Below are 24156 nucleotides of genomic sequence, written 5' to 3' on the forward strand. Positions count from 1 at the left end.
GCCCCCAGACCGTTGGATCAATGTTCCTCTGCAGGGGATCCAACGGTGATCCATGCCCCCAAGTACGAGCCATGCATGACGTTGCATGGCTCCAACCCTAATCCTGCCTCTCATATATAAAGGGAACACTCCTTCTATCTAAAGGTAACGTATTCTCTCCAAACTCACCATTCTCACAACTTCTATCACTGACTTTAGCATTGGAGTGTCTTGCAGGAGCCCTTCCCGGGACCTTGCCTACTTGGAGTCCTTCAGCGCGTCCAGATCCTCTCTCCCCTACCCCTTGCCAACGGGTAGTTTGATCTCTTCCAGATCAATTGGCGCCGTCTGTGGGGATCTGGTAAAACACTTCCCAGCACCGCGTGCCTTCACCTCAAGTCACCAACCAGCAAGCTATGGTAGAGACACGTCAGACATCACGCCGTCCTGCACCGACTCCTGAGGGCCATGTGGAGACCATCAACGAAACTACGGACCGCAGAAACCCCCCTCCTCCTCCCTAACACCCTCCTCCCCCGACTCCTCAACCACAGCCACCCCGCTCACCGGAACCCGCGGCCATTACCCCGCATGCGGCCCACGAGGTGTTGGATTTATTAATCCAGCGTCACCCTTAGGATTCGATGGGCTTAACATCCCACCCCATGGCGCTTAACATCGCAGCCCCTTGAGGACTCTGTGCTATAAGGAAATAAAGTTGCGCCCTCACTAACAGCAATTGCTTTTGGCGTAGTGGTAAGCGCTTGATCCAATAAGTGGTATCAGAGTAAGGTCATGGGTTCGAATCCCCCGGCTAACACTGGGGGGGAGATTGTTGGATTTATTAATCCAGCGTCACCCTTAGGATTCGATGGGCTTAACATCCCACCCCATGGCGCTTAACATCGCAGCCCCTTGAGGACTCTGTGCTATAAGGAAATAAAGTTGCGCCCTCACTAACAGCAATTGCTTTTGGCGTAGTGGTAAGCGCTTGATCCAATACGAGGCACTCTGCCGCTTGGAGGCTCGCATCCGGGCAATGGAAGAGGACAACGTGGCTGGGAGAGAGCAGGCCCGTAGTGTGAGAATCTGAGACGCTCAAGAGGAAATTCACATGCTCCGAGCACGTCTGCGACAGCTGGAGGAGCAGGAAACTCAATCGCACCCCCCGCCGGCGTTTTCCCAGGAAGAGGAGACGACCGGGGGCCCAATCCAACCCCCTACTACCAGGAAGCACGTCGCAGGGCGCCTGCGGCCGAACGGGTGGCTAGCCATACACCACGGAGACGCTACTCTCCCCGCCGGAGCCCCTCCCCGACCCGGGACAGAACGCACCATCGCCCCCGGTCCAGCAACGCACTTGTCACCTATCCAGCGCCGATCAGAGGCCCCCTATCCCCTGAGATTATGGCGTTTCCTCAGGGGTGGGCACGACCCAAAGTGAAGCTCTACGAGGGAGACACCGACCCGCAGGAACACGTGAACTTCTTCGTGGGCGCGATGCAGTATGCTGGGGCCAGCGACCCTTTATACTGTCGTTGCTTCCCCATGAGCCTTGGAAAATGACCCATGAACTGGTTCCAGAATTTACCGAACAACTCACTGCACGACTGGAACGGGGTTGTGTCCTGCTTTTTGGCCCAGTATTCCTCGGTACGAAGCATACCGAAGACCGCGCAGACGTTGGCTTTGGTTAAGCAGAAGGAGAATGAGTCTCTGAAGGCTTTTCTCAATCGGTTCAACAAGGAGGCCGGTGATATCACCGGACTCCTCCCCGACACAAGGTTGGTCCTGGCAACCGCAGCCCTTGCGCCAGGACCGTTCCTGACCTCTCTGGACGGCAAGCTCGCCAACACTCTCGAGGAGTTCCTAGCTCGAGCAGAAAAATTCATAAACATGGAGGATGCAGCGACCCTAAGAGCCGCGAGTCAGACGCTCGCGATCAAAGGACCGCAGAAGATGAAGGAGAATAAGGACCAACCTTCGACCCGGGAGTCCCGACGGAAAGGTCAGGACGAACGGAAGGCGAAGCGGAAGAAGTATGATAGTTATACCCCACTGAACTCCTCCCTTTCCCGCATCCTGAGGGAGAAAGCCTCCACCGACCTCAGAGACCGTCCCCCCCACTCCTGACAAGAGGAGACAAGCTAGATTCCAAGAGATTCTGTGAGTTCCACGACAGCCCGGGCCACAACACTGACGAGTGCTTGAACCTCAAGGACAAGGTGGAAGAACTAATCAGAGCAGGAAGACTGTCCAGGTATGTAGCTGTGTCGACGGGGGCCCTCCAGCGCCCTCGCTCGCCACCCCCAAGGCGGACACCGACCCCTCCAAGGCACCGTGACCGAACTCCTCCCAAACGCCGATCGGCGGAGCGTCAGGACAGGACCCCTCCACGTCGACGGAGCCCCGAGCGTCGCCAGAGCCCCGAGCGCCGCGGACGCAACCAGGAGCGGCGAAGAAGCCCCGACCGCCACGGCCGGGATGATATCAGAAGACAACATGGGAATAACCTAGTCAGCGTCGGCTCAATAGCAGGAGGATGGGCCGCAAGCGGTCCCACCAACAACAGCCGGAAAAAGAGTACCCGCGTCATCATGTCAGCGGCTGGACGACCCCGACCAGGGTCCCTCCACCCCCCAAGGCAGAAGGTGGCCATAACCTTCACGGAGGACGATTACGGCGCGGACACCGGCGAAGAAGATGACCCCATCGTCATTGAAGCCCTGATCGGCAACGGCAAGATCCGACGGACACTCATCGATACAGGTAGTTCCGCGGACATTATGTTTTATGATGCTTACAAGAGCTTAGGGCTATCGGTGAAGGACCTGCTCCCCTACGACCATGATTTGGTTGGGTTCACAGGGGACAGAGTCCTACCCTTAGGATATTTTGACACTTGCCTTTCCTTGGGAGATCACAGGATTTGCAGGACTATAAAAGCTCGCTTTCTGGTAGTCGAATGTCCGACGGCGTACAACGCCATTCTTGGCAGGCCAAGCCTCAACACTTTCAGGGCGATCATATCCACCCACCACCTAATGCTGAAGTACCACTGGGCAGGAAGGGCGGTACCAGTACGTGGCAACCTAGAAATGGCGAGGAGCTGCTACAACTCCAGCTGCAGACTGGCCAGGGAGGAAAGGAAGAGGAAGAATTCCAAAGTGCACGACCAGCAGAACAACTTTCACGTTCAACACACCAGTTTCATGACCGACCTCGACCCCCGCGTGGACCAGTCTAGGGACGACCAACGCCTCAAACCCGACGGGGAGTCCCACCCCATCCAGGTCGGTTCCCTTCCAGAGAACACTACCAACATAGCCCGGGGCCTTCCCCGAAACCTCTCCAAACGAATGGAGAAATTGCTGCTTTCCAATGGGATGTTGTTTGCCTGGTCGTCAGCAGACATGCCCGGCATTGACCCCGCTTTCTGTAGCCACAGACTTTCCGTCGACCGGAAGTTCAAACCAGTCGCTCAGAAGAAGAGGCAGATGAGCGCTGAGAAGCAGCAGGTTATTCAGCAACAGACCACAGAATTGCTTCAGGCCGGGATCATTCGGGAGGTCAAGTACACGACCTGACTCTCCAATGTGGTCTTAGTCAAGAAGGCAAATGGGAAGTGGCGCATGTGCGTCGACTACACTGACCTCAACAAGGCTTGCCCCAAGGACCCGTTTCCCCTACCGAGCATTGTTGCGCTGGTCAACAACTCCTCGGGATACGAATACCTCTCTCTTATGGATGCCTATTCAGGCTACAACCAGATTCCCATGCATAGGGACGATGAAGAGAAAACTGCCTTCATCACCGACCGAGGCACCTACTGTTACACTATGCTGCCCTTCGGCCTCAAGAACGCAGTGGCGACCTACCAACGAATGATGACCCGAATCTTCGGGGACCTAATGGGGAAATCGGTCGAAGTCTACATTGATGATATTATAGTCAAGACCCCAAAGGGAGGGGACCACGCAGCAGACCTCGCGGTCGTTTTCGAGCAGTTAAAAAAGCACAACATGCGCCTCAACCCTGACAAGTGTACTTTTGGCGTCCGAAGCGGGAAATTTCTGGGGTACATGCTCACCAACCGCGGCATTGAGTTGAAACCTGACAAATGTCAGGCGATCATGAATATGAAGAGCCCGCGCACAGTCAAGGAAGTCCAACAGCTGGCTGGGCGCATGGCCGCGATCGGCCGCTTCTTGCCAAAAGCAGCTCTCCTGGCCCTGCCTCTTTACACTCTCCTGAAGAAGGGAGCGACTTTTGAGTGGTCGGCGGAGGCCGGCGCCGCTTTCACTCAGCTGAAGGAGACCCTGTCCTCTCCCCCTATTCTGACTAGCCCAAAACCAGGGGAGACACTATACCTATACCTGGCCGTGCGGGAGAAAGCAGTTAGCTCTGTCCTAATCAGAGAAGAGGAAGGAAGACAACTACCAGTCTATTTTGTTAGCCGTTCATTGAAGGGTGCCGAGCTCAGGTATAAGATGCTGGAAAAGGTGGCGCTGACCCTACTAACCACAGCGCGACGACTAAGGAGGTACTTTCAAGCTCATCGCATTGTGGTGTGGACCGATCAGCCGGTCCGACAGGTCCTTCATAAGCCTGATCTAGCCGGTCGGATGGTTAGCTGGTCCATCGAGCTCTCCGAGCATGACATCCGCTACGAGCCCAGGAGAGCCATTAAAGCACAAGTCCTAGCGTACTTCTTGGTCGAACTCACAGATGAGGAAGAACCTCCTGCCGAGACCACCTGGGTGGTCAACGTAGATGGCTCGAGCAACAAGGAAGGTGGCGGGGCTGGGATCGTATTGCAAAGTAATACCGGGATGGTGGTCGAACAATCCCTCCGCTTTAACTTCCCAACTACAAACAACCAGGCCGAGTATGAAGCCTGCATTGCAGGGTTGGTCACAGCCCGAGACCTGGGGGCTAAGGAGATACTTGTCTGCTGCGATTCGCTTCTGGTCGTCTCTCAGGCAAACGGGGAGGCTCAAGCAAAAGATCCCATCCTGGAGCAGTACTTGGCCCATTTGAAACGACTGGCCTCAACCTTCACCAAAGTGGAGTTTCGCCACGTCCCCAGAGCCCAGAATGATCGCGCGGATACCCTGGCCAAACTGGCCAGCACTGGAAAGCCTGGCCTGAATGGAACGGTCATTCAAGGGACCTTAGCCCTCCCCTATGTGGCTGACCCCGATCGTTCGGCAGGGCAAGCTATGATGCCGATCGGTACCGGAGAAGACTGGAGGACCCCGATCATCAAGTATCTCAAATCAGGTTGGCTGCCTGACGAGAAGGCTGAAGCCAAAAAGTTGATGAGGTGCGCCTCCTGGTACACTATCGTTAATGATGATCTCAAGCGGGGATTCTCAACCCCCCTTCTGAAGTGCCTGGCTAAAGACAGGGCAGCTTATGTCTTAGCGGAAATCCACGAGGGCAGCTGCGGCCATCATCCGGGCGGGCGTTCCCTAGCCCGAAAGGTACTCCGAGCCGGCTATTATTGGCCAACCCTAGAGAAAGATGTCGCGGACCATGTTAAGCAATGCGACCCCTGCCAGAGGCACGCCGATCTGCACAACGCTCCTCCGGCCCATCTTTCCTCTCTAGTCAGTCCTTGGCCTTTCCACCAGTGGAGCATGGATTTATTGGGCCCGTTCGACACGGCGCCTGGCCAACTCAGGTACTTGGTGGTAGCAGTGGATTACTACACCAAGTGGATCGAAGCCGAACCACTAGCAACGATCACCACAGCTCGAGTGCAACGCTTCTTTTACAAGAACGTCATCAGCAGGTTCGGAGTCCCTGGGGTCCTGGTCACAGACAATGGAACCCAGTTTACCTCTAAAGGGTTTAGGGATCTCTTGGACGGGCTGCAAATCAAGCAGCGATTAACTTCTGTCGAACACCCCCAGACAAACGGGCAGGCAGAGTCGGCCAACAGGGTCATTCCCCGAGGCCTCCGGAAGAGATTGGGGAGTGCCAGGGGCGACTGGGCCGAACAGCTCGATCACGTCCTATGGGCATACCGCACCACCCCGCACTCGACTATGGGGGAGAGCCCTTACCGCCTCACCTTTGGCACAGAAGCTGTGATTCCGGCTGAAATAGGAGAACCGAGCGCTCGAACAGCAGGTTTCGACCCCAACCAGAACGATCAACTCATAGGGGAAGACCTCGACCTCCTAGCTGAAAGGAGAGCAGTGGCCAACTGCAGAGAGCTAATCGCAAAGCAGCAGGCAGCCATTCGCTACAACAAGAAAACAGTTCTCCGCTCCTTTACCACAGGGGACTTGGTCCTCCGGAAGGCCAACATCGGAGCACGGTCAATCGAACGGGGAAAGCTAGCAGCCAACTGGGAAGGCCCTTACAGGGTTGTCGAAGCAACCGGCACGGGAGCATACAAACTGGAAACCCTAGCAGGAAAGGAAATCCCTCGTACATGGAACGCAACCACCCTTAGAAAATACTATAGTTAAGCCGCGACCGATCAGGCACCCGCAATCCTCCTAAGCACGGTCTTTTAATTTAGTCTTTTGTAATCAAGGGTACACACCCATCTCGTCCAAGTTTGTAGATGACTAGAGCCACGAGCTCCAAGCGCAAAAATGAAGCAATGTTTTATGTTGAATTTGAATTATTCGAACCGGCAGTATATTTGACCGCATTGACAAAGCTATTAAAGACCCACCGGGCACGAAATTAACTAAGACCCATAGGGCACTAAGACCCACTGGGCAAGAAATTATTTAAGACCCTCCGGGCACCAAGACCCATAGGGCAACAAGACCCATAGGGCACTAAGACCCACCGGGCAGGAAATTAACTAAGACCCATAGGGCACCAAGACCCATAGGGCACTAAGACCCGTCGGGCGCAAAAATATTAAAGACCTTTCCGGCTCGAAATAACTTTAAGACGAGTAAAGAATGAAGAATACAACGCAAAAAAGAAAATATAATAATAAGTTCTTACAAACACCAAGGGAAAGGTAGGAACAACAAGTCTTTACAAAAAATAGAACAAACAGGTTTAAACAAATAACAAAACGATCAGTAAACACATCAAATTACAATAAAGAGACAAGAACTTCAAGGAGCTGGCTCGGCTGGGAAGGTCGGAGAAAACTGCTTCTGGTCGTCCAGAGTCCCGATCTTTCCCCCCAACACAACCTTCCGATAGTGAAGCGGGCCCACATCCAGACCCGGATGGACCACCTCAAGCTGAGCCAAAGCATTGTCAAAAGAAGCCTTGTGAATCTCCTTCAGACTCGACCTCAGCTTCTTTCTCTCAGCCCCCAGATCGGCAACTTTCTTCTTGAGCTCAGCATTGCTTGCTTTCAAGGCCTCCATCTCCTTAGCTTCACCCTCTCGAGCAGCCTTCTCGTCTTTCAGGGCCTGCTCGGCTTTCTCAGGCCGGGAGCGCAACCAATCGTTATCCTTCTCGCTCAGCTCTAGCTTCTCCGCAAACCTCTTAGCCGCAACGGTCACCTCGTGAACCTCCCCTTGTAACTTCGCTTTATCAGCGGTCAGCTCTTGAACTGATTTCTTGGAATCAGCCAACTCTTTGTCCGCCGTAGCGAACTTACCCTCGGCGGCGTTCAACTGCTCCTTGACCTCTTCCACGTCGAGCACTGGCCCCTGCTGCACATGGCGGATGATGGAGGCGGTCTGAAGCACTGCCTTTAGAGCAAAGGCCAGGAGATTGTAGGGTTCCTTTGTGCTCAGGAACGACTGGTCTATCTCGTTGTACACCAAATCGTCGATTTGGTTGTTGTGCTCGTTCGTGTCCACCGCGTCTTTACCCCACACAGAGATTGGCTCCGAGGGACCCACTTGAGCAATCGGAGTCACTCGCTCGGGAGAACGGGCCCCCTCGCCTGAGGAGTGGCGTTGCCTCTTAACCGGTCGCTCCGACCCGGACCTATTCCCCTCTAGGGAGCCCTCCTACTGATGATCGGGATTCCCTGAGTCCGACCCGGGGTCCGCGTTTCCTTCACCACCAACCGGGCCACTCTGACCGGCCCCAACGGGGTTGGCCCCGACTAAAGGCTGCCCCTGGTTTCCAAGTCCATCTCCCCCATCTTGGGAAACCTCCTGCTCCCCTTCGCTGTCAGTCTCGACCTCGTCAACCGAAACCTGTAGAGCAGCGACCAAGGCGGCATTGATCTCCATCTTAAAGCCTGCAAATGGACCACAAGAAGAACATTAGTAAGACGAAAGGGCACACAACACTTTGAACATAAAAAAAAAAAAACCCCACCCTTCTCGCGCAGCAAACAAGCGTTCCTACGAACGCTATAAGTACAAAGGTCGTAGCAGCGCAACGGCTGAATGCAGGATTCTTTGGGTGGATTACCCCTCACCTCCTTCCGTATAGCGGCCACCAAGAGGTCTTTGAAGGCCAAGTCCACCTCCGACAAGGCCCCGACCGCGTAACCAAAAGCACTGATCTTCACGTCGTAGTGCTTGGCGTTCCAGGTCAGCGGGAACCGGGCACGACTGCCCCCGTTCGGGGCTCTCTCGAACCACCAGTAAGGAGGCGGGGTGGTAGGCGCCACACGGAAGAATTGATCTTTAAAGTCCCGGTAAGACTCTGCAAACGGGTGAAAGATCTGGAGATCTTTACCCGACCTCAGGGTCACGATCCTGTGCCCACCATAACCTTGAGTATGGGCCACCTCGAACAAATGGAAAAAGAGCGGAATCGACGGCTTCTGGCCAAACAAGACGCAAGCAACCTCGTACGCTCGCACGAAACCCCAAGCGCCGGGATGGAGCTGCGACGGCGCGACCCCCATATGGCGAAGAACGTCACATTGAAAGTCCGTGAGTGGCATCCTCACCCTCACCTTCTTCATGGTGTAGATATGCATGTACACCCCAAACGGCGGGGTGTGGGGTAGCCGCTCCTCCTTACCCGGCGAATACACCATGTGACCGGGGCCGATCTGAGTCTGCGACATAAAACGCTGACTCCAGAAATAATCTTCCTTCTCGTTTGCATACTCCGACGGGAGAGAGAGAATGGTACGGCACCACTTGTCATACACGGAATCGTCCCCCTTCAGATGAGGGTATTTCTCCCGATCGATCCTCTTCTTCTTGGGGGCCCCGCCCCGGGGCCTAGAAGTTAAGGCCCCGCCCGAAGCCTCGTCTGCGGCCTTGCCTTTCTTCTTTTGGGTAGGCTTCCCCATAACGACTCCTGCACAAGGGAAAACGTCGTATCAACACCTAGGTCGTTGGAATCGGCTCAAAGAAGGACCCACCCGGAATCCATCTTTGCCCTAGGCAGGACCACGCGACCGTGCGGCGGTGGGGACCCTCAGAGAGAATCTCCTCCGCCGCAAGAGGGGGCCACCATGGGAGGGGAAACTCCCAACTCCCCTAAGAGCAAGCCACCCTTTCTGCTAGAAGAAAGAAAAAATTAAAACCTTAAGGAGAAAAGTCAAGGGAAGCAAGGACTTACAAGAAGAAACTGGAAAAGCTTCCAAACGACCACCGTGCGAAAGAAGGCACCACCGTGAAACACCGGTACCTGACGGAAAAGCTCGGAGGAAGTTCAGAAATGCAAAAGTGCAAATGAATCTCCTCCTCCCTCTTTTATAGAAAATGAGGAGGGAGACGTGACGTTTCGACAGCCCTAGTTTCCCTAATCATGACGTTTGGGGAAACCAAAGGGCTTCGTCCAATCAGGCCTTGCCACGTCAGAAAAAGGCAGCGACGGCGAAGCGACACACACCTCCAGAGGTACGTGGGAGAGGAGTCGCGAAGCGACGCGACCCACCCGGAAACGACACGTCCCTCCTCAAGAGTCAGGTACATTAAATGCAGTGGGTCCAAAGCCTCACACCGTTTCCCTCTCCCGCGTCTTTTTGACTTCTCAAGTTCAAACCTCGCGATAACCCACTCGGTGTGAGACCCGAGCGTCCTAACCCACTCGGATCCGGTCGGTCGACTCCATATACACGGCCTCGGGAAGGCACGCTTTGACCACCGGCCTCTACATTTAATTCCCCGTTTTATTTCCCAAGAGAAACTCCTAGGAAAGGGCTAATGGGCGTTACCACCCAAGAACGTTTCGATTATAAATGGTAACCACCCCCCCTCACAAGATCCATCTTTTCCTCATACCAGAATGACCTCCATGGAGACTTACCTGAAGACACTCAGGACCGAGGCTCTAGACGACAACCTATACTACTCCTACCAAACGCAAACCTCCACCCCCAGTAGGATCAGATCCCTAGTCGGCAGAATCCTAGCAGAGGATCCTGACCCCCAACTGAAGGCGGGGCTGCTAGCCTTCTTGGAGCTGACGGAGGAGATGTGGGAATTACACCGACGCCGCTCGGAGGTTAACATGCTGATTTGGGGCCTCGAGGTCTCTGCCACGGAGCATCAGGGCAAGGGGAAGGGAGCAACGGACGAAATCAAAGCCGAGTTGACCCCCCTCCTAACCATGAGAGAGAGTCTCGACAGAGACCTACAAACCGTCCGCCTCCGATACAACACCATGCGAGTAACACCCCCTTTCTAGGGGGAAGGAATGTAACGGCCAAACGGCCCCTATCATCAATGAATAAAGTTTTAAATTTCTAAACCCTTTTTTTTGTGACGACCACGAAAACGCCTAAAACACCACAAACACAGGGCATGAATAGCCCTCGCTCCGCTGGAACAGCCGACCAGGGCTAGGGGGCTACTGTTCTGGGGACCCTGACCGGGGACGGACAGGGGACCTAGGACAGGGCTGGACCCACCAAAAGTCCCAGATCAGGGACCGTTTGGGGGAGGCCAAGAGTCCCCTACTCCCGAGCCCCACCACTAAGGGTGAGGACAAGGAACCCGGGGCCCACTACATAGGGGTTGACCTAGGCCAACTACCCTAGGGGTAGGTTGGCTGGTGCAGATCCGTAGGGCCCCCAGACCGTTGGATCACTGTTCCTCTGCAGGGGATCCAACGTTGATCCATGCCCCCAAGTACGAGCCATGCATGACGTTGCATGGCTCCAACCCTAATCCTGCCTCTCCTATATAAAGGGAACACTCCTTCTATCTAAAGGTAACGTATTCTCTCCAAACTCACCATTCTCACAACTTCTATCACTGACTTTAGCATTGGAGTGTCTTGCAGGAGCCCCTCCCGGGACCTTGCCTACTTGGAGTCCTTCAGCGCGTCCAGATCCTCTCTCCCCTACCCCTTGCCAACGGGTAGTTTGATCTCTCCCAAATCAACTAGGTACAAGGGGTACCTAACCCAGAATTACAGAGATAAAACAAAAGTCTTAAGCATAATTAATGCAAATTTGTGGATTTACAGACCACTCATTAAGAGAAAAACAGAAATTGTGCGCTTTGCCTCGGGCCTAAGCCCTAAAGCCAAGATCTGTATTGAATACTGTCCAGGTTTCTAACAAGATCAGGTTCCCCTCCCTTGAAATTAATTGAATTGAATTTCGAGTGCTCCATATGCAAGTCACTGTTGCAATCCAAATCAGTCCCAATAAGCCAGAATTTTTCCTCTACATTTTTTTTTTGGGTAAGCAACAAATTTATATAAAAAGAGCACAAGGGGTGCCAAGTGCCAACCCTTACAGGACCAATTTTTCCTCCCACGTGAAATGGCCCCTACAAATTTTGTATGAACTGTGGAATGTCTTTGTCTGGTAGTACAATTGTGACCACAGTCATTTGTATACTAATGACCAGATCCTCCATGAAGCCTTGCACGTGAAAAATAAGTGGAAGGTACTTTTTTTGTTTTTGGACAAAAGTGGAAGGTACTTTCATCGTGCTCATTGCACAGAACATATGGTCCAAAATCCGATCCAAATATATGGAGCTTGGTGCAACTTCATTCCTTAATTATCATCACGGCCCTAAGGGTGGAGTGTTATTATATAAACATTGCCATGATTTCAAATTACCTTCTAATAGATGTGCAATAATGCTTGCTTCATCAGTTTTTTTTTTCTACTGCACACTAAATCATGACTTTCATCACACTAGAAATAGGCAGTTTTAAATTAATCAATCCCAATTTTAAAACATTGTAACGGTCATGATTTTTTTTATGAGCAAATGTTAGTTGTTAGTAATGCTAGTAAATTAATTATCTTTAGGGTTCAAACGTTGAACCATTCACCCTCCTAAACCCTTATGTCCACTAGCTCTACCACTTAAGCTAACATTCGGGGACACTCTAGCAGTCATGATACCTCACGTCTACTGCATAATTTTCATTATTTTCTATTTTATTACATCATATATCACATTGATCATTTCCCTCTTTTCTCTTCCTTTCCCTTAAATTTAATTGGGTCCAAACTCTAAACACCCCACTTGGGTGTATACCAACCAAACATTTTTCTTAGTTAATATGAATTTTTAAATGGAATTTGAACTCCCAATGTTTTAATTAAGAGTTGTTTATATAAACAGGTAAACTTTTGCTAACAGTTTAAATTCATTATTTGGTTTTTAGGTTGATAAATGGTTCGGTACTTCGGTCAGAGGTGTAAAGTGATGGGTTATAACTACAAGTTATCTGTTGTTGATTCGATAAATCATGCATGCTCATTCAATTAATTTTTTGGTAAAATGCAAATTACTACCTTCAAGATTAGCTTACGTGTGACTTAACCCCTCACCTTTTAAAAGGTGTATTTATAACCTTAAGCTTTTGAAGTGTGCAAAACTACCCTTCTTTTATTATTTATATTTAATTTTAACATAGTTTATCACATTAAACACACATGACATTTTCTCTTCCAAAAAATAGCCCTTGTAAATAAATCATTATTGTGGGAAAAAAATGATTGACATTCCAATTTTTTTTCCACCAAGTTTTTCTTATGGCCAAGTTCAGTACTTTATTAGGTTACTTTTCTCATGTAGCTTTCGTCTATATATTGTATCCTTTTTTTTCTATATCCTTTTCTCTTTATATAAGAGCATAAATAAGTCAAAGATAGTAAATCAATATTAAACTCTCTAAACTCTTTACAAGCACCTCCTACATATCCTATTGAAGGTACACCGTACATGTTTGAGCTTCCCTCCATATGAATTATGCATGTTATATGACATTTCTGTAAAAATAAGTATGAGTTAGATATGAATTCACACAAAAATGGCAAGCTAAGAATTGTTCAAATTTTTATTCCGATATGACACTAGCTCACACTTTTATTCAATCTATTTAAAACTAGTAATAATTCGTTACTAAGAAACTACACATGTGCCGTAACAGCGAAGTGAAGAGCAGAGTAAATTGATTTTATCTTAAGAAAATAAGCAACTTCAAGTATATATAACTATTAGGATGGAAAAGATTGATTTCATCAACACTTTCAACTATTATGCACTATCTTAACTTGGGGGGTGGGATTGCTTTCCTCTGTATTTCGTCTTTTGTATTCCTGGAATTGGAGTTGGATTTTTTCTTCTTTGTTTCCCAGGTTTTTCATGTTTTTCCCCCTCTCTTTTTCTATTATATTTTGGGTTGAAGCATCTCTTATACTTCCCGTTAATACAATTTCTTTGCTGATAAAAAAAAACATAATGTGAAGCAGCAGCTTAAAACCTACCCTTTTCATTTCTTATCACGAATATTTTGTTTTTGTTTGGTAGCGAGCTAGTACAAATAGTCCTGATTATGGCACGTGAATTAGTTGATCATGATTGTACACAGTCTCTTGAAATAATTGAAGAAGGAAGGGTAATTAGTGCTTGGCTTGAAGCTAGCCTCATTGTGAATTGTGCAACTTCATCCTTAATTTTCATCACGATACTCAAGGGTGGAGGAGACCATTATGTGGAGATTGGTGCAACTGTGCCAATCTTGTTGCTACATGTCACGTTGACTATGGGGACCTCTGACAATCTGAGATGATAATTTTGACATGTGCGAGTTCTTTATAATGATATCAAGCACCACAACCCACCTTAATAATAATAATGATATACTCACATCTCATTTTTTCTTCAGTTCCTTTCCACAAATGTCCCGGATCTCTTTTAATTATCTTTTTTAATTCATGATTGTGTGGATCTACCTCACACCACCCACCCACCTGGCATTGTTGCTACACTATGAAGTACGGATTCTGACACGAACACGACACAGTACCCTGACACGACCAAAATACAAAAAGCATGACATGGGGACATCAGGGGTAGTTCTAGCGTCCGACTAGCTTGGGCACTTGCCTAGGCTCCACGACAAAAAAAAATTGATTTGAGATGCAAGGAAGAAGTGATTACTTTAGTGGTTCAGTCTGGGCAAAATTACACCAAACAGCCACAAAGCCAAACAAAATGGGAAAAAGTGATTATTTTGGTGGTTCAGTCTGGACACTTTTCAAGTTCTTTCTTAAATTTGCACACAATTTCTTCCTTGACCAATTCAGAACCAGAACTGCATTTTGGTATTTGTTTCTGATTTTGCAGAAATCAACGAAGAAATGGAAAACAGAGCGCTAGAGCGCTCATGAGAGTTCAAAAGAAGAAGCTCACAAAGCGCAGCGGGGAAATCTGTCACTGAAAAACATATTGGACTATAGGTGTAGATGATGGTGGCGAGGTGGGGGGAGGGAGCTGAGGGAGGAAGCGGAGGACGGAGGAGCAACGATTGTATCAATTTGATTTCATGGAGGAGTAGCGATTGCAGAGGCTTACAACCGGTACCACCACACATTTATCATCTAGTATTGAAAATTAAATGATAATATTAAAATATAGGTTGTTGAAGCTTCTTGATTTATAGTATAGCTAATCCTATATAGAATTATATGTTCTAAATAATTATAAATTCAATTTAGTGGTTGTTATTCAATATTTATCATACATCTATATATAATAGTAAATTCTTAATTTTTTTGAAATGAAATTCTTATTTAATTAATTTAACCAATATTGTAAATTCAATTTTTAGTCCATGTATTTTAAATATCATTCATATAATAACATTAATTTCATGAAATTATTTTAATGAAAAATCATATTAATATTGAGTTAAAAAAATAATTGATGCAACCTTTGTATACTAATTATTATCATATATATACCAATTTTGGTTCTTACACACCTAAAATAAAAAAATTAATTGAAATTATCCCAAACGAAATTCTCAAAAATATGTGAGAACCCTTTCATTTCTGGGAGAACCTAATATGCACCATTTTTAGGTGGTGTAAAATTACACCACCTATTTTGACTTGGTATAGCAGGTCAACACATTATATTTTTTAAGAAAAAACATCATTAAAAATTTGTCATATATAAAATATCTTTAAAAAAAATGTGTTGACCTGTTATAGTAGGTTAAAAAAAGTGGTCTAAAATTAGACCACTTTAAAAGTGGTCCACATTAAGGGTCACCTTCATTTCTTATTAAAAATATTTTGTTTTTTTCCGTAGCGAGCTAGTACAAATAGTCCTGATTATGGCACGTGAATTAATTGATCATGATTGTACACAGTCTCTTGAAATAATTATTGAAGAAGGAAGGGTAAGTGTTTGGCTTGAAGCTATCCTCATTGTGAATTGTGTGCTCATAGGCTCCCACCCAACGCAGAGACTAAAGAGACCCACTTTTTTTTTCTTAGCCAAAGAAAAATATTACTGTGCGCTTTGCAGACCACTCATTAACAGAAAAACAGAAATTGTGCGCTTTGCCTCTGGCCTAGAGCCAAGATCTGTATTGAATTCGTCCAGGTCTCTAATAAGATCAAGTTCCCCTCCCTTGAAATTAATTGAATTTAATTTCGAGTGATAAATATGCAAGCCACTGTTGCAATCCAAATCAGTCCCAATAAGCCAGAATTTTTCCTCTACATTTTTTTTTTTTGGGTAAGCAACAAATTTATATAAAAAGAGCACAAGGGGTGCCAAGTGCCAACCCTTACAGGACCAATTTTTCCTCCCACGTGAAATGGCCCCTACAAATTTTGTATGAACTGTGGAATGTCTTTGTCTGGTAGTACAATTGTGACCACAGCCATTTGTATACTAATGACCAGATCCTCCATGAAGCCTGGCACGTGAAAAATAAGTGGAAGGTACTTTTTTTGTTTTTGGACAAAAGTGGAAGGTACTTTCATCGTGCTCATTGCACAGAACATATGGTCCAAAATCCAAACATATGGAGCTTGGTGCAACTTCATTCCTTAATTATCATCACGACCAGGTGGAGTGTTATTATATAAACATTGCCATGATTTCAAATTACCTTTTAATAGGATGTGCAATAATGCTTGCTTCATCAGTTTTTTTTTTCTACCACACTAAATCATGACTTTCATCACACTAGAAATAGGCAGTTTTAAATTATTAATCAATCCCGATTTTAAAACAGTGTAACAGTCCTGATATTTTTTTTATGGGCAAATGTTAGTTGTTAGTAATGTTAGTAAATTAGTCATGGTTCGAACCCTTCACTCTTCACCCTCCAAAGTCTTTATATCCACTAGCTCTACCACTTGAGCTAACATTCGGGGACACTGTAACAGTCATGATACCTCATATCTACTGCATAATTTTCATTATTTTCCTTTTTATCACATCATATCACATTGATCATTTCCCTCTCTTCTCTTCCTTTCTCTTAAATTTAATTGGGTCTAAACTCTAAACACCCCACATGGGTGTACACCAACCAAACATTTTTCTTAATTAATACTCCATTCGTTCCTATTTATAAGAACCAAACTAACATTTTACGTCCCTTAAGAAAGTGGTTGGTAGTATTAAATTTGTTCAAATTTATGTCAATTTTCAAAAACTACCCCAACTTATTTTGTTTAATTTCTATTTATCGTTAATGAGTTGCATAGTGGAAAGAAAGAGAAACTTCTATTAAATGAGAGTATTGTTGCCAAAAAATAATTAATGCATCTTGAAATTTGAATTGATTCTTATAAAAAGGACCAAATTACACCCTTCATTTGGTTCTTATAAATAGGAACGAAGGGAGTATAAATTTTTAAATGAAATTTGTACTCCCAATGTTTTCATTAAGAATTGTTTAAACAAGTAAATTTTTGCTATCAGTTTAAATTCATTATTTCGTTTTTAGGTTGATAAATGGTTAGGTCAGAGAGGTGTAAAGTGATGGGTTATAACCACAAGTTATATGTTGTTGATTCGGTAAATCATGCATGCTCATTCAATTTATTTTTGAGAAAATGTAAATTAAATTACTACCTTCAAGTTTAGGTTACGTGTGACTTAACCCCTCACGTTTTAAAATGTGTATTTATAACCTTAAGCTTTTTGAAGTAGGTAAAACTACCCTTCTTTTATTATAAATATTTAATTTTAACATAGTTTATCACATTAAACGTACATGCCATTTTCTCTTCCAAAAATCACCCCTTGTAAATAAATCATTATTGTGTGAAAAAATGATTGACATTCCAATTTTTTTTCCGCCAAGTTTTTCTTATGGTTACTTTTCTCATGTAGCTTTCGTCTATATATTGTATCCTTGTTTTCTATATCCTTTTCTCTTTATATAAGAGCATGCATAAATAAGTCAAAGATAGTAAATCAATATCAAACTCTCTAAACTCTTTACAAATATCCTATTGAAGGTATATGATTGAACTTCCCTCCATGAATTATGCATGTGATATATGACATTTCTGTAACAATAAGTATACACTACAACATTTTGGTCATTTGGCAACACCTGGCACTGTTACGGCTGAATAAGTGTATCTGTAGAGGATCTAAGACAACGGTTTACTGTACTGTTACCTGAACTGGTAAAAACTTATATCTTAAATAATGGGAAACGCTTTTTCCCCACTGCCTTTTAGAAACCATCATGAAAACGTTCTCATTAGTTTTCACCTACGTATTAAAGCCGTTTCCTAATATCCCTACGATAAAGCGTTTCTGAATACAATTCATTAAAACATAATTCCACCGCTAAAATTTTCATTATCGCGCGTTCATCTTCGCGATTTGCTTTCCCCTTCCTTCTCCATCAACACAGAGGGTTCGTTGATTTCTCGACCCTCTCCATCACTAGGGTTCACGATTTCCTTCTTTGTGCGCGATCGTGTTCGCAATTTCCTTCTCCGCGCGCGAGCGTGTTCACGATTTCCTTCTCGGCGTGCAAGCGTGTTCGCGATTTCCTTCTCTGCGTGCGAGCGTGGTCGTGATTCTCCTTGCGCTAAGGTTTTAGGTGATTGGAAGTCGAGGTGAATCGGTAGATGATGGCTTTTTCGTTGGAGCTTGTACATTGGCGGTTCTGTCGTCTCTTCAGCGCACGAACGAAGAACAAGATTGGGAACAAAGAAGACTATTGTTGCAAATTGCTCGAGGTAAAATGGAATCCCTAGTTCTCTCGTCTTTTTATGTCTTCAATTCCCTATAATTTCTGTTACATATATCAACCTAGTTCTATTCCAATTCATAACTGCTTTTTGGTTCAATTGCATGAAGGCGATGAAAACTCATGCATGAGGTTAATTTTTTCTTTGCTCTTTATCCAGAAATGCTTTCCTACACTTTGCAGCAATTTGTCATGCTTCATTGTTGATTTTTTGTTTCAATTGCCTATTGATGAAAGGATTAGGATTACTTGAGTTGTGTTATTTCATTTTAAATTTTAATTTGTTGTTTTGGAATGAGAGTATTTGGACATTGTTAGATCATGCTACTCAAAGCTCTGGAATACTTAATACTGCTATAATCTTATTCAATGGCAACTTATGTTATTGGACTTTGCCATGTTTTGGAATGAGACCACCTCCTCCGCGCGCGAGTGTGGTCGCGATTTCCTTCTCCGCGCACTAGGGTTTTATGTGAAATCGACTGATGATGGTTTTCTCCTCGGAGCTTGCACATTGATGATTTTGCTAACGAGGAAGATAGAGAGCGGTTCTGTCGTCTCTTGAGTGCACGAACAAAGAACAAGATTGGGAACGAAGAAGTGAATTTGGTCAACTGAAACGCACCACCATCCCATTCCAGGTTTGTTCCTGTTGGATTGGAAGTGTCTGAAAGGTTCGTTGCGACATGTTAACCTGATCTATCTTTCGACAATCAATCACCTTAATGTAATTTAGCATGTGTCTTAATCTTGTTCTGATAAATTTGTTTTCTAAGGTTAGAACAAGAAGTGTCGCCATTGAAGATGGAGACTCAGTCCTTAGGAGGCATACATGCCTTAAATGCTTTCTTTTCCATCACTAGATCTGTTTGAAGCATGTTTCCCTTCTGTGCAGTTTGTTAATTTTACGGACATCATGTCTAAAAACACAAGCCCCTCTGAGAAAGAAACAGCTTTTTCTCTTGCTGCTCTCATGTCCAATATAAAGCAACCATTGAATTTGGAACACTTGGGCATTTATGAGCCTTATACATTAGCCTAAGTTTTACTAAGTGAAAAATGAAGGGAGTATGATATACTTTTGGTTCATTATTCTGGTGACAACTTTCTGTTAAACAATGTAGTTTTCTTTTTAAGTGACCATATTACAGAATTTGCTGGTTTATGATTAAGAGCATATTTGGACCAGTTTCTCTCTCTCAAAATAAATTCTCATGCATAGAAGCTACTCACGTTCTGTTGGATTGGAAGTGTCTGAAAGGTTCGTTGCGACATGTTAACCTGATATATCTTTCGACAATCAATCACCTTAATGTAATTTAGCATGTGTCTTAATCTTGATCTGATAAATTTGTTTTCTAAGGTTAGAACAAGAAGTGTCGCCATTGAAGATGGAGACTCAGTCCTTAGGAGGCATACATGCCTTAAATGCTTTCTTTTCCATCACTAGATCTGTTTGAAGCATGTTTCCCTTCTGTGCAGTTTGTTAATTTTACGGACATCATGTCTAAAAACACAAGCCCCTCTGAGAAAGAAACAGCTTTTTCTCTTGCTGCTCTCATGTCCAATATAAAGCAACCATTGAATTTGGAACACTTGGGCATTTATGAGCCTTATACATTAGCCTAAGTTTTACTAAGTGAAAAATTAAGGGAGTATGATATACTTTTGGTTCATTATTCTGGTGACAACTTTCTGTTAAACAATGTAGTTTTCTTTTTAAGTGACCATATTACAGAATTTGCTGGTTTATGATTAAGAGCATATTTGGACCAGTTTCTCTCTCTCAAAATAAATTCTCATGCATAGAAGCTACTCACGTTCTGTCAGATTTGATTTTGGCTTTATACATGATTACATTACTCATAGCTGATGCTTTTCAATTTTCTTCTTCTCCTTTGTCTTTGCATTACTCATAGCTGATGCTTTTCAATTTTCTTCTTCTCCTTTGTCTTTGCATTACTCATAGCTGATGCTATGTCTTCAATTTTCTTTTTTGCTCATTGTAGGCCATTACAGCAGTTTGAAGGTGGTGTACTTGAAATTCGCTCTTTGATTTTATTTCTATAACCTTTGTGTTGTCACTTTTCTCTTTTATGCAGAACCTTTGTCAAGGATCATGTGTAGTTTGCTGCATTCATACTTTGTGAGGTAATTTTGCTACACTTTATCTCTCCATCTGAGGGTTTAGATTTCTTATTTCTTGTTATGCTTGCCTCTAAAAGTATTTAGATTATTTTTGTCAAATTCCATGTAGTTCTGATTCATATGTCTACATAGTTATGGAGTAAGTTACTCGTGTTTTTAGTCTCTTTCTTTGGTTGTTTCACTAAGTTCATGTGATCTTGAGCAGCACTTGACTAAAATTTACTCAGTATATACCTTTTGGGAAATAATTTATTAAATCGTTTCTGTTGCGTTTATTTTCCATTTTTCCTTTATATATACCTATTAAGGTGAACTTGTTGACAATTTACCTTAGATAATGTGAGGGTAGAGAACTGCTAGATTGGATATTGGCCAAGTAAGTATGTTTGGTGTTGGCCTAAACTTACTTTGTCTACTTTTGCTTTTAACAGGAAGGACAGTCGTTATACTGAAAAAGATGCAGCAGTGGTTGTAGGGCAAATGCTTAAGGTTGGTACAACAGGACATGAAACCAGAGGTGTGGTCCAGTCCGCTGACATATATAAGCAATATGTAGTTATGCAAGTATACATGAAAATATTTTTGTTTCCTCTTTGTATGCAGAATTTTCTTTTCAAATCAAACAGATAAGATTCACCTTTAAAGGCTACCGATTTTGATGTGTCTGATTTCATAAAACCTGGTGAGGAAAAATATTCATGCTATTGATTTGTCCCTCCCATATTTGTTGTGTCACTTGTGTGGCCTTAACCAATATTGTAAGTGGTTCTGTTGCATTTGATTTGCAAATAAAAACTATTATAAGCTGGAAAGTTTAACTTTCTATATCTTTTTTTACTAAGAAATAGCTTTTTTACTATATCTATTGTTAATTTCTGTTCAGCTGAATCCTTTCCTCCATAGTACTACTTGGAGGAGTTGTAGATTGAGTGTCTTCGCCATTTGTACTGGTGTTCTACTTCTTGGTTTGGAGAAGTTTACAATTATATTAGAGGTAGATATGTGCTTAGTTATTTGCAGTTTGAAGCTGAGGAGCTTCTTTGCTATGATCTGCTACTTTTTAACTTGGTAACAGATGCCATTAACATGGAAGTTGGCAAACTCGAAGCCATTCTACACTTGATTAATTCTGATGACTTGTTTATGATGCAGTCATTCACGCAATTCCTTCACTACAGGCCCTGTCATTGACCATTCTAGCAAGGAAGGTGTCTCAGGTCAGATTTGTAACACTTAGATGAGGAATTTAAGCCAAATGAGTATACATGAATAAAGAAACTTGATTTTTTTTACTAATTCTTGTTTGAATAATTTCAACATCTTAAAAAGGATCATCCATAGTCCATACCGATGCTTGGTAAATGGAAATACCTTATGGGTTGCTTATGCTCTATGTTTAAGGAAATTTATGATCATGCATACCATTTGCTAGGAATTGAAGAAGATAAAAACTGTTTTCATATGCCAACTCTGAACTGATTAAAATGATCTCATTATGTTTGCAGCTTCAGTGTTTGTCTGAGGTGGAAGCTTAAAACTCCTTATCATCTATTTGCATTGTTGTCTCCTTGGGCATGTCACTCACAAACAAAATGAGTGCACTGGTTTTATGATTAATTATAGTAATAGCTGTGTATTTTAGTTTGCTGGATATTTTCTTGTTTAATTACACAAAATGTTGTAAGAAATTCAATCATAATCGAACAGTTGTGTAATTATTTGGAAACATTTGACAACGGTTAGGAAACCGTGCTCATAAATATTAGACAACGGCTTTTGTAAAGCCTTCGAGAACGTTTTCGACAATCCTACGAAGACGGTTTTATAATTGTATCCCTTTAAAGTGATAATACAACGTTTTACTCCTGTCACATATGGAAACCCTTGGGTATCCGTTGCCAAAGAAAACCAATAAAAGCGTTGCGCATTTAGTCAAGAAAAACGGTTTTGGAATGCTGTTGCGAATTTTACCGAAAAGCGTTGCACAATCATAAGGCAACGCCTTAGACTACCACACGTTCAAAAGCGTTTCAGAAAGAAAAGGAAACGGTTTTTTGACTTTATGCAACGGTTTTCGGGTGTTGCTGTAGGACTAAAATGTTGTAGTGATATGAGTTAGAGATGAATTCAAAAAAAATGACAACCTAAGAATTGTTCAAATTTTTATTCTGATATGACACTAGCTCACTCTTTTATTCAATCTATTTAAAACTAGTAATATAATTCGTTACTAAGAAACTACACATGTACGTACGTAACAGCGAAGTGAAAAGCAGAGTAAATTGATTTTATCTTAAGAAAATAAGCAACTTCAAGTATATATAACTATTAGGATGGAAAAGATTGATTTCATCAACACTTTCTACCTGCTAAAAGCTAAAGCCCTAGAAACAATACCTTAATTATAGGACAAAAAATAGGATAATGCATACCTTCAAATATTACTCTTGCACTAGGAAAGGACGCTGGTGTGGGGATGGGGTGCAATGGATTCTTTGTGTGTCTCCTTGGTGATTATGGCTGTGGAAGGGATGTGAAGTATGAAAATAGAATTTGTATTGGAAACACATAAGAAAATTCTACAATGTCTTAGATAGTTTAGGTTTTAGATGGAATGGGAAGAACACAGTGAGTTTTTACAAGGGATAATTTTGGAAGAGAAAATGTCATGTGCATTTAATATGACTAATTTTATTAAAATTTAATAGAAATAGTAACAGGAGGGTTGTTTTGCACGCTTCAAATAGCTTAAGGTTATAAATACACATTTTAAAAGGTAAGGGATTAAATTGCACGCAAGCTAAACTTCAAGGTACCAATTTGCATTTTTTCCTTTATTTTTTATGTTAGACCAATTGCATAGACTCAACACAAGATCCTGAACCAGTCGCTCTTAATGAACTCCGGAAGCTGACGAAAGAACAATTTCAACTGCCTCAGGAGCAGACCACCCTTCTATCTGAGGAGGACAATTATGTTTTGATTGGTGGATACAAAATGACCTGCCAGAAAGTGAAAATGTTAGAAACCCAGTTGTAAGATATGAAACTTTGCACATTTGAAGTATGAGATTCTAATATGGGATTTATAAGGCCTTGAGCTCTCCATCTAAAACAACTAGCTTTTGTGGTGTACTTCCTATAATTATCGAACGTGCTATTTTCTTTTTGTCGTATTTTTAAATTATGGCTTGTTAATGTTACTTATGTGGATATGTTTTCTTTGGTCTATGTATGCTTGGGATATTGTCTAGAGGAAATTATTATTATTATTATTTATTTTTTGTTTTCAAGGTGCCAAAGAGCAAATAAATATCTCGAGATTTGCATATAATTGCATTCTTAACTGATTGAGATGATACTCCAACTCCATTGTTTGCTTGTTCAAAAAAAAAAAAACTACATTGTTTGCATAATTTTCCGCGGTCTCATCTCTGTATTTATTGCAAATATGTCCTGAGGATTCATTATAGGTCAGATTTCTTGATAGCTGACACACCTCTTGGTAATTTTATTATGGCTTGACATTTTGTTGCATAATATGTAGTGTTAACTGGGGTGGAATGAGTAGCTTACATATTTGAGCTAAATGTAATTCAAGGCGAACGGTCAAGTTCAAACCCTGAGGAGGGATGATTTGTACTAATCCACTACTATTTTTGTTCCTATATAACGATCAACA

General features: G+C 43.9%; 1 protein-coding gene and 1 long non-coding RNA gene across 2 annotated transcripts; both read left to right on the top strand.

Moving 5' to 3' along the window:
* Positions 1–3611: 3611 nt before the first annotated feature.
* Positions 3612–6461, top strand: LOC130718996 (uncharacterized). Its single transcript, XM_057569649.1, has one exon. The coding sequence runs from the start codon at positions 3612–3614 to the stop codon at positions 6459–6461; it is 2850 nt and encodes a 949-aa protein (XP_057425632.1).
* Positions 6462–20912: 14451 nt separating this feature from the next.
* Positions 20913–22241, top strand: LOC130716687 (uncharacterized). Its single transcript, XR_009012121.1, has 3 exons — positions 20913–21469; positions 21628–21692; positions 21981–22241. It is a non-coding gene; the product is annotated as an uncharacterized LOC130716687 (long non-coding RNA).
* Positions 22242–24156: the final 1915 nt, after the last annotated feature.

The sequence above is a fragment of the Lotus japonicus genome, chromosome 5 (genome assembly GCF_012489685.1).
Source record: "Lotus japonicus ecotype B-129 chromosome 5, LjGifu_v1.2".
Lineage (NCBI taxonomy): Eukaryota > Viridiplantae > Streptophyta > Magnoliopsida > Fabales > Fabaceae > Lotus > Lotus japonicus.

Excerpts from the sequence above, each read along its gene's own strand:
- LOC130718996 (XM_057569649.1), top strand. The coding sequence starts at position 3,612 with ATGTGCGTCGACTACACTGACCTCAACAAGGCTTGCCCCAAGGACCCG.